Source organism: Papaver somniferum, chromosome 9, assembly GCF_003573695.1.
Source record: "Papaver somniferum cultivar HN1 chromosome 9, ASM357369v1, whole genome shotgun sequence".
Classification (NCBI taxonomy): Eukaryota; Viridiplantae; Streptophyta; class Magnoliopsida; order Ranunculales; family Papaveraceae; genus Papaver; species Papaver somniferum.
Genome location: NC_039366.1, coordinates 180267425 through 180278760, shown reverse-complemented (window position 1 = coordinate 180278760; position 11336 = coordinate 180267425). Strand labels below are relative to the sequence as shown.

The window sequence follows — 11336 nt, the reverse complement described above, 5'->3', positions numbered from 1 at the left end:
AGCCGTAAGTCGTCATGCGTTTGCAGAGTAAAATTGAGTGATGAGTGCTTCGGCTGGGAGTTTCCTAACCGTAAATAAATTTTCCTAACTGTTAATTGTATTTTCTAGCCGATACTGTGTTTACGGTTAGGTCGTCTGCATATTTCTAAGTCGAGACTATGTTTACGGTTAGGTGGTCTCACTTTTCCCAGCCGATAATGTTTATAATGGATGGGTTATCTGTTATTTCCAAACCGTAATTGTATCACTCCGTGTGAATTGGTCCTATCTTCTGATATGTTTTTCATCATTTTTAGGAGGAACCCTGAAAAGGAGAAAGAACCCCAGGAACTACCAATGTATGATATTGCTACGATGATGGTACGTAGGCTAAGTATATGATTCTTTTTTTTTGTATACGTTGCTCAAATTATGTACCACTACTAATTGAATGATGTGAAAATATGTCAAGAGAGCTAAGTGGATTGCCAGAGGACTGATCTGTAACATTGAGGAGGTTTTATATTTGGATTGCGTCGAACAAAGAACACTGATTCGGAGGCTTCAGGAGTTACATAATCCAGCGAAGGATGATCTATATACTAACGACGAGGATGATTGGATTAGTCTTTCCCAAACTCCCGACAGTTCTTCATCATCTTCTGAGGATGTCCCTTTGATTGTTGGTCGTAGTGGATGATTGTAGGTTATGTACTTGTTTAAGTCATTCATGCTTATGTTTATGCAAACTTTTAGCATGTTTTAGGTTATGGATTTGGGTGATTTAATTTTCAGACTTACTTTTCATTATGCAGACTTAACCTTGAATGAATGGATACTAGTGTTTTGATTCTTAATTTATCAGATTCTTGTTTAAGTATAATATGATACTAACATTCCAAGGAAATTTACGGTCAGGATTTCCAGCCGTAAGTTGGATTAACGGCTAGGATTACCAGCCGTAAAACTGACAGTACCCGGATTTACGGGCAGGAATCCTGGCCAAAATTGGTTTTACGGTTTGGCTTCTTGTCCGTAACGGAGTAAAATCTGAAACCATGATTCCAGGAAGAGTTACGGTTTGCCAATTGTACACATTCCGGATTGACGATGAAAAGATATTCCACTTACTTTTCTTCATTCATTTCATAGGCGGTAGAGTACTTTGCCTCCTCAAACAAAAACAATAATTTTTGCATAAGCACTCTCTCTTCCCATGACTCTTTTCTAAATTTTTCTCTTTCGTTATAGATAGTTTCCAATGAGGATGAGTTTTGGGAGTTTAACACCTTCACTCCACTAAGAATATCAATAGGTCTTGTGCGTCTTTTACTCAACACGTGTGCTAACTCCTTTTCTAAGGGGTTGAGCCTTGCCGAATAAGGATGGTTGATCAAACTCTCAGGAATTGGATGATTATGATAACCCGAGACGACTTGCCATATACCACATTTTCGTATCGTCGTTAAATTTAAATTGAAGCTTAAAAGAGCATCCACACTTCTTCGTATTATATACTCTCTTCTTCCTCGTGGTTTTTGGTTTATACTCACTACCCCTTTTCCAGTGGCTCTCATACTTTCCACTACACTCACAAACTATTTGAAAACTGTTGAATGTAACTTGTTTATTCTGGACTATGATGCACATCTTTTTCAGCCCTTGTGATCGAGCCCACTTCTTTGCATCTTCCTTATCTTTCCACTCATAGTTGTTTGCATATTGAACACTTGTGTCCTCGGAAACTTGCACAGGTTGAGGTTGATCTTCCATAACCTCCTCTTGCTCTTCAATAACCACCTCTTGATCTTCCGTAACCACCTCTTGGTCTTCCACCGGAATGTACAGTACAATCTATAATAGAATTACATATGTCACATAATTATTCAAAAAAAAAATTTAAACACACCGAAACGGCTGGGTCGACGAGTGATATTTCAGCCGTCAAGGAGTATACGGCTGGATCGACAAGTGATATTCCAGCCGTCAAAGAGTATACGGCTGGGTCGACAAGTGATATTTCAGCCGTCATAACATCAACGGCTGGGTCGAAAAGTACTATTCCTAACCGTAAACGGTTTACGTCCAGGAATTCCAAGACGTAAATTTCCATGTAACTGGATGAGTCAGCTTAGGCCTAAAAAACGAGTCGTAAAACCAGTTACGGCTGGGTAACCCAACCGACGCCGACAGCATTAAATAACATTTAATATTTTCGGACATGAAACCTAGTCGCCGACAGTATTAAATGCTTCCCATGCACGTAGAAAAAACCTGGCCATAATTTTTTAGTTACGACCAGGAATATTCATCGTTCCATCCATAACGTTTTGATAACGGCTGGGAGTTCATTAATAGTGAACCGTAATATTGAATAACGGCTAGGAGTTCACGGTTTCCCAGCCGTGATTGTACCAGGCGGCTGGAAACCTAGGGTTATCGGAAGGAAAAAATCGAAACTTCTTGCAACTCTGAGCTTAAAAACTGAAACATGAGTTAGAATAGAGGTATACCTGGTAATCTTGAGCGATTGTTTCTTCGATTTCTTCTTCTTCTTGGGTACTGGTCCTTCGGAATCATAGTAAGGTTCATAAGGGTTATTTTGAGTTTGAGAAAAAAATTCATGATTTTCTGAAAAATCATTAAAGAACTGATCGTTGTTGATGGGTATTAATATATTATCGTATTTTGAAGATGAGGATTCACCTACATCAAAAATTTTGCTTGAATCACTGATTTTCATTTTTTTCCCCAATTTTTTTTTCCTCGTCTTCTTCTTCTTCTTCTCTTCCCTCTGATTTTTTTTGTTTTGATTTTCGACTTCAACACTTAACTTAAACAAATGAATTAGTGTTGATTAATTAACTAATCATGATTAGTGCTATTAATCAAGTTTATTATCTAAAATCAGTGAGAGGTCATATTAGTCATTATATAAATATTTGATGGGGGTGTCCCAATTACTATTTGGTGACCCTAAAAAACCCCCCAAAAGACCAAGACTTTTTAAGCCCCAAGAATAGGATTCTTAAATTAACCCTAAAAAGTTTACAATCATATTACAACCCGAAAATATCCTCCCAGATAGACTTGAAACAGAATAGTTCCTGATTGCCAATTGCCAACAAATCACTGATAGAAAGAAAAGAGGAAAGACAGAAGAAATGAGCTCTGAAATTGATAAATGCCACTTCCAGATGTTGTAAATTACAGAAGAGGTTCTCAAAATAATAAAAGCCAAAGTCATTGAAAATAATGCAACTGAAAATACAACTACCCCACTCTTCCAATTTGAAGAACTCTCATCAAGAAAAAAAATACTATATCTTTCATTCTAAGTTTCTAACTAGAGTCATACATGATTCATGAAAGGAATCCGTATTTTGGCCTTCACAAGTAAGAAAAAGTGCGCTGGGTGCTTGTACCACGCAGGGCCGGGCCTGTCATCTGAAGGTCTTCCTATACATGAGAATCAGGCAGCTGCGACTGCGCTCATTTCATTCAGAATACGGCGGTACATGCTGTAGTCTGTAGAGTTCTTAAAGGTGGGATTGGAATCCATGAAGAATCTTAATACTGCTGCTAAATGCTGTGAGTTATTGGAAGAGACTGCAGCCTCAAGAAACACTGAAGGGCGAATTGAAATGACCTGCAATATTTACCGACATTAAATGTGTTACAATTATACACAGATTCATCATCATTAGGATTTACAGCTCAAAAAGTTGTTTTAATATAAATTGATCTCTAAACAACCAAGTGAAGATGCATGACAGGATCTGAGAATGGATAATGCAGAAGTTTCATTAGATGAACTCTGCTATATTCTATTATCTTACAAAAATTTGGTTATCCAAAGGAATCATATACCTTGTTCTTCCGTGCGTAGCGAAGAGCTTCAATATAATAGCCATCTTGTACTAGTAGGAGAACATAGTCATGATGTAACATTAACTTCCTTAACATATCCATACCCAGCTTTCTTGTCATAAAATTCTGACGTCCCGACTCTAAGAGCTGTAATGCAACTTCCTTTGAGGGTTCAACAATCTGCAAGACAAACAAAGAAGAAACACATGAACATCACAAAACTGGCTCTTTGTCAGACCAAAAACCTGGTCCCAACTCAGTTGGCCAGCATGTTCAGTTCGTCTGCTAAGATGAAGTATGCCCATAATGCCTACAGTCACAATCAATCGTCATTTTGGTGTCAAGTAAGATATCATTTTCTGGCTAAGACTCAGGTACAACTAGACTCAATGCGAAGTCGTTTTTTTTTTTTTTTAATTTCTTCGATTAATTGATTTGTTTTCCAAAAACACTAAAAAGCTCAATCTTTTGTTAGTTCCTTAAGACTCGACATACAAAACATACATAAGAAGACAGACCAACCTTGTTCAAGACAAACATCCAAAGCTCTGCAAAGCGTTCACTTCGTGCAAGCAATTGTATAGTCATCATATTAAGATTTGGATGCACTTTAAGTTTTTCTGACGCAGCACTGCACAGGACAGAAGCAAATTAAATTTTTCATTCAAACCCAAGAAAGATATGGTGTCTACATGGACCAAAGCAGAGATCAACAGCTACTTGAATTAGTACATAAATACCAAACTTTTAGCGCCGGGGTTATCTTCTGTGGGTCACAAAAGTTATGGACTAACATAGGGTCGGTACTAGTGCTTTACCTACGCAAATACTCAACAATGATGGCAACTAAGTAAGCAGGGTCCCCTGACATCTCTTCCTCGACTGGAGCAAATATAAATTGATACATTTCATCAGGTGAGATTGCAGCTGATGCAACCTGTAGCTCTCGTTGCCCAGGAATGTCAGACTCAGATCGGTTTTCGCCTGCTCCAGACCCTTGTGGCTGTAGAGGTTGCTCAATGTCGGCAGCTGTATGCGAATCACCAGAACCAGATCCAAGTAATTCCAGGTTCATGTTCTCCTCAGCATCAGAACCTATTGCTGATCGAATACTCCCCGTGGAACCTGCGGTAAGACCAGTAGATTCTGTCTGTACATCTCCACTAATGGATTGTCGGTATTCACGTTCTCCTCCACTCAAAGCTCCATGCTTAATTGAATTTCTGTGTATATCTGCACTACTTGTTGGTACATTAATCAGAAACCTAGAATCATCAAAATGCTGGTTATCAGAAGTTACAGTCTTTTCACCTCCCACAAGTCTACCCTGAATGGAAATTCCCATCTTCACCGAGTGCAAGTATGACATGACAAGCGTGTCTATCGCCCTAGAAACCACTGGCACAGGTTGTCGTTCTAGAATTTGAGTGCGCATTATTGACAGACACAATTGCTTAGCCTGAAATACAAATCAAGTATGCATTACGGTATAAAGTCTCTGGCTAGATCCATTAGACATAAAGTGCAAATTTTCATGAAGGCAATACCTTAATGGATTCCAACTTGCGACGCTGCAGAAATTCTAGAACAGAAGAGACTTCAGAGCTACTGGCAGCGATTGCCTAAAGCAGACATACTTTTGTTAGTACTTACACTCAAAACAAAGGGCGAAAAAACACACTCTATAACTTGATGAACAGAAGATTACCTCTAGATCCAAATGAATCCTCCACAAAGTACCATGAGCGGCATCACAAATAAGGTCGGGAATTAGAAAAGTCCAACCATCTCCGTATATGACATCTTCGTGATCACAGATTTCATCTGTCTCCAAATTAACAGCGTCTATATTACTAAACCCAGAGGAAGAACCATTAACCCTAGGCAAACGCCTCAGTAGAAGAGGAAGGGGAGCAGAGATCGGAACGTGAGAATCTGAAATTATGTCATACATTATGACAACTTTCGCATCCACTTGATGGACAAGAATAACATTATCAACCACATTGACTGCAATCTTGCTAGAATAAATTGGAAAGGAACCCTGCAAGCAAATTCACAAGCACTAGTAAAGTGTATACCCAATGCAATTATTTAAGAGAAATGTGTTTGTCCAAAGGACAAAAGGATGATCGAATAGGTATTCCTAAGATGCAGTGAACAAACCAATAGGGATCTGACAAAACATTTGTGCATGTGCTACACAATAATCTTGTTAAATGCCATCTCTACTTGACAAATTTTTCACATAAGAAAGTATTAATATAATAAGTATAATAATGCATGTTAACCCAGTTGCTATCAGTTCACAAAAAACATACATGATTGACGTACCTGTTGCATGACAGCATCACGATAAAACCTATGAAAATGGAGCAGCATTGCAACCCTATCAACTTGCAAGCAGTATATCCTACCATAGCTGGAAATATAAACAAAAATGAGTCTAAAAAGAACGATGCCATATGTTACTGATACCATAATCTTGATAACAATGGGGAGGACCGAGAAAACCTACACAGTAATTATATGCAGATCTTCTTCATACAGAACGGGTTTTTGGTTAGCTTCTGCTTTAGTCATTGCCATCTCAAACCGTGGCAAGCGAACGACTCCTCCAGAGGAAAACTGATATGAAAGAGGTATGACTCGGTTTAGACAAGCACAGGCATACTAAAATATATGTGAATTTTAATAGACATCAAAATTATCATCCAAGCGGGCCAGAAGTGATCCAACATGACTCCCAACTCTTTCAACATAAAAAACTAGAGCAGCAGAACCGAAGTGCATTTCCCAAAGAATACACTTGGTTTTAGGTTCTAGGAGAAGGAGAAGTAGCGGGTGAAACAGGAACACCTACTAACATGGATTAAGTGCTCCAGAGCGGAAGGCTAACTACAGTTCTAAAACAATTTTGCTTGTAATGGAGTAAAATGAAACAAAAATCAACATTATAAAAAAACATGTTTGCTTAAGAAAATCATATGGCATTCCCTTCTTACAAAAATATGCTGGACAGCAGGAGAAAATGTTAACAATTTAATATAGCGCAGCAAGCTTTAGCTAATACAGGATATTGCACATGATGCCATAAAATGTTGAGAAGAGTAACAATATCAAATAAATACTTTAATGAGTACTGATCTCAGATCTAGTAGTATGTATCTTGTACCTGAAATGCGGTGAAAGTATTGCTTTGCATCCCGGATGCAAGCAGAATCATCCGACTTTCGTGTGTATAAACATACCAGTTCACGTTTAGTTTCCTCGTGTCCACCAAACGTAGTGCTTTTAACCCAGGTTCATAAGTGCACAAATCCAATCCACTGTGATTGAACGCAAAGAAGGCAAGGTATGTCTTAACGGGGTTGAACCATAATAAGGAAAAAAAGGTTGCACACAGGCCCTTCAAGATTCATTTTTTAAGCAAACTGACATTTAGTATTCAGTGCACACTGCACAGCACTTGTTTTTCTTTCTGGAGCATCATAGGTCCAAAATATTCAAAAGTAGATAAATGAAAGAACATGCTAGCATACTAGAATAGCCTCGAATATTCATATTAATCTAGAAACTTTTCCAGCACATACCAAGTTTTAATGATAATTAAATCACATGTTGGACAATCTGTCCAAAAGAATCCCAATATGCTCTCAGATTCTGATTTACATTTTTGAACAAAAGCCTCCCCGCTCTCTCTATTTCTGAACTCGATCTCAATATTTGACCTTTGTATTGCTATTACCTTCCCATCTAAAGAATACCGAATAGAAAGAACAGGTCCTTCCCCTACAGAATCAGAGGTGGGAGTGCTTTGCTGAGCAAATGAATTGGTTTTCCATCCAAAAACCTGTAAACAATAATTCGAACTTGTTAAATTGCTACAGATCTAGTAATAAGAACAGAAACGTTGATATCCACCAACAGTAATACCTGGCCAGCTGTCGGGGACAGTACTAATTTATTCGCATCATCGAAGAATAGACCCACTGACCCAGGAACCCAGCATCTCAAGGGAGGGTGTTGAATGTAAACATGTGACAGAGCACCAGATCCACTTAAGCCTACACTAGGTAGCACCCTTGGTGCTTTTCCAAACATGTTATAGTCCTATTTTAAACAACTTAACCACGTAACACTATTTCTGGCCAATCCCAAATCCTGCTGCCTGTGAGCTTCTGGAACAGAAGATAATTTTTAACATGCGTGAAACAGCAAGAAAGCTCAAAAGAGTATTAATCAAAGAAGCTGCAGAGTCATCTTTATCAACTGAATGGTAGAGAACTAATTATCAGGCGTGAGATTAATTTGCCTCTGAATTTGACATTCTAGACTTACCTCCTAATCTGTAGATTGACGAAATACAGTTTCAACTTTAAGCCTTTCCTCGAACCTGTTAAGCAATGCAATAAACAGTTGGAGTGCAACAGAGTGACAGAAACACAACTGGTCTAGTTACCTAAGTATGCAAACATACCACGCTCTGCATGCATGCTTTTAGTGCAAGAAATTCCTTTGAGCACATATTATGGTCAACCTGTGGAACCTTTTCTGCAACACAGCTGCCATATGCTTTTGCCTGCAGAACTGGTATTATAATTAGCAAACAACGCTCTCAACCAGTACACCTAGGAACATAATATTTCCTAGTTGGCTTTTTTGGGGTTTAGCGACAAATCAATTTTAGTTTATGCTAATACTTGATAAGCTTAAGTTCAGCTGGATTAGTTATATTCAGGATTAACGTATGGTCATAGATTAATCATGCTTTAAATACTTAAGCTTACTGGTTAATGTAAGACTCAGTTAAGATATAGTGAGATGTCATCCAACTCAGCTAGTGAGGTGCCATCCAAAAGTCCTTGTCAGAAAACCTAGTACTGATCTGATTTACAAGCCCAGATCCAGATTTCAAACATTAGCAACCAGTTCACATGCCAAATGGCAATCACAGCACCACCTAGATGGAGTCTCTCCGATTAAGTATTTGAGCATACGTATTGACGGCTAATCCTTATATTCGGTTTTACTAAAACCAAGTAACAGCCAATATTTAAATTTGCTGGATCTAAGCCACCTTAAGATGAAGTTTTCTCGTTGCTATACACTTTACTATGCCAAATTATTCGATCCTCTTCTCGTATGATGTTCAAACAGGCACAAGAAGGGGAAAATAGTTACAACGTCCTGAAGATGCTACAAAGTTTAACTCAGAATAGTTATAAAACATCACTGACTGACCTGAGATGCACACTTCACCAAAATGCGTTTGAGTGGGGAAGTAGTACTTTTCTCTTTCATCTCCCAACAACTGCAGACAGAGTAGTCATTCACATAAATTCAACATTATTTGCACTAGAATTTTACAGGTTATATTACTTGTTAACAACACCTAAAAATGATTTCTACTTCACCAAGCATCGTCACACATTATTCTTTAGTATTATTTTATCTAGCAAGTTACTTTCGAGTTCTAATACTTCGTGAATATCTAAAGTAAATAAAATGTCCCTTCTCTTTGGTCAGTAGATAATCAATTTCTCCCGTTTCTGCAATAAATTGGTGTCCACAGATAGAGCTACTTAACAGACTCAGAAGCTCCGCCAATATTCTAATTCTGATTACCAAAATTACCAATTCTTCACTAAATTATACAAGTTAAAATCAGATCACAATTGAAAGAAGATTTTTATCTATATTGCATAAACACAATTAAGCGAATCAAACTATTCTCTATTCTTAAAACCCTAATTTCTTATTAGGGGTTGTCTAAACCCGACTAGAAACCAGAAGAACTAACGTTTACCAGAAAAGAAAAAAAGAGAGAGGAAGATATGAGAATAAATACCTTTGAAATTCAAATCATTGATAATTTGTTAAGATATTCGATTAGGGGAAGAAGTAGAAGAAGCGAATAAGAACCAAGAAAAAATAGATGAAAAGGAGAAGAAATTTCGCTTCACGGCTCTACCAAACTGTCTTCGGTCTTCAAAATGTTGACGAAATACTTGAGATCAACCTTGTTAAGGTGCAGGTGCAGCAGGGTCTTCCAATGGCACGTGATAGACGATGATATTCACCACTTAGGCCAGTTCCTATGTGGGTGTCTAACCCCCTCATCTGCTTCTGCTATTCCAGGTGGCCTAGCAAACCGACTATGCCATTATGGGAACACAGCTAAGGACCGACCCTCTATCAAACGGGAAAACTATACCGCTAGGGATCGAAACTCGACAGCTAGTGGTATAGCCTCTATTGTTCGGTGGAGACTCGTTCGTTTAGTAGATAATGATGCAACGTCTACTTTCCCCCACCTCTCCTTATAAATTCACCCATTAAATTCAATTTAACCATATCTCGTTTTTTTCACTAGTTATAAACTATCAACTCTTTTGTACCTTAATCTTCGGTTTACTTATCTTTTAGTTTCAAATCAATGGATTCTTCTGACAAAGAGGCGCATATACATATGGACCGGTTTGAAGAACGACAACTAATGTCCGTTCAAGCATTGACAAATCGATGATGCGTTGGATGAAGATAGAGAATATGTGGGCTGAGGCCTAAGTATGAAAGAAGTGGAGGGCGAATTTGATTAATGTAAGATCATTTTGTTTTTGAAATTGTTTGTTGTAAGTTTAGTTGTTTGTTCGTAGTTTAGTTTTGAAATTGTTCGAAACATTTTAAATTTTCAAGTTCATGGTTATTGTTCGAAACGTTTAAAGTTCTATTTTACTAGAATGAGCGGTTTAGTATGCACCGAGCAGCCTAGAATGCATCGCTAGCAGCCTAGACTCTATCGCCAAAAATCCCTATATATACCTACCAATTCATCCATTTCAAAATCACACCTTCACTCAAGATTTTCTCTAGTTTCTGGGTAATTTATGGATGATCCTAGCTTTACTGAAGATGAAGATTTATCTCTTTGAATAAACTATGTAATATACTACCCAAAGAGAGGTGAAGAACGACGGATGAATGGTTTACTCAGTATGAGTTGTTGGGGGTAAAATTCATGAAACCTTCTGCATAGAGACATGTAATCTTCATAACCGGGATCAGGCTGCTTTGTTTTGTCGATTCATGACTATCAAAAAAAATCTTGTGGATTTTACAGTTACTGTGACGGATTTTCAATCGATATCGTCTTAGAAGTGACATCAATACTGAGTCGGGAGTACGAACACGAGATGAATGGCGAAGACGGAAAGTTTTTTTTTTAATACGAAGCGCATTTCCCAACACTTAAGGAGTTTCTCATAACTCGTATGAGATGTTGGTTTTAATGGGATGTTTTCTCTTGTTAAATGTAATTTCAATGGATGTTGTTTAGTTTCAATGGATGTTGCCAAGTTTTATGCAATTCAAAAATCTAATTAATAAAAAACTACTACAACTTCATTCATCTTAACAGAACTCTTACATTGTCATTAAAATTAAAGCTGATATATTAATTAATGAAGTGGCACTACTTCATCGTT

General features: G+C 37.8%; 1 protein-coding gene across 6 annotated transcripts; it reads right to left on the bottom strand.

The window, feature by feature from the left end:
• Nucleotides 1-3133: 3133 nt before the first annotated feature.
• On the bottom strand, nucleotides 3134-9893 carry LOC113309978 (regulator of MON1-CCZ1 complex-like). 6 transcript variants are annotated; one of them, XM_026558512.1, is made up of 16 exons: nucleotides 9701-9891; nucleotides 9094-9163; nucleotides 8330-8431; nucleotides 8191-8245; nucleotides 7786-8030; nucleotides 7443-7702; nucleotides 7025-7178; nucleotides 6368-6477; nucleotides 6184-6271; nucleotides 5558-5893; nucleotides 5397-5471; nucleotides 5161-5308; nucleotides 4668-5082; nucleotides 4372-4480; nucleotides 3850-4029; nucleotides 3286-3628 (listed from the first exon to the last, which is right to left on the bottom strand). In XM_026558512.1, exons 5-16 carry the CDS (start codon nucleotides 7951-7953, stop codon nucleotides 3452-3454), a joined length of 2220 nt encoding a protein of 739 aa, XP_026414297.1. In that variant the 5' UTR covers nucleotides 7954-8030; nucleotides 8191-8245; nucleotides 8330-8431; nucleotides 9094-9163; nucleotides 9701-9891; the 3' UTR covers nucleotides 3286-3451. The 6 variants fall into 6 exon arrangements, with proteins under 6 accessions (XP_026414292.1, XP_026414297.1, XP_026414295.1 ...); XM_026558507.1 differs by having other exon boundaries at nucleotides 3134-3628; nucleotides 4668-5308; nucleotides 9701-9893; XM_026558510.1 differs by having other exon boundaries at nucleotides 4668-5308; nucleotides 8191-8198; nucleotides 8312-8431; nucleotides 9701-9893.
• Between the last annotated feature and the right edge of the window lie 1443 nt (nucleotides 9894-11336).

Bases quoted from the DNA above. Each gene is read 5' to 3' on its own strand.
- LOC113309978 (XM_026558507.1), bottom strand. From the start codon at position 7,953: ATGTTTGGAAAAGCACCAAGGGTGCTACCTAGTGTAGGCTTAAGTGGA. The intron at 4,030-4,371 runs GTTGGTCTGTCT...TTTGTCTTGCAG, and splicing joins GGATGTTTGTCTTGAACAAG to ATTGTTGAACCCTCAAAGGA. The intron at 3,629-3,849 runs GTATATGATTCC...TAAATATTGCAG, and splicing joins GCTACGCACGGAAGAACAAG to GTCATTTCAATTCGCCCTTC.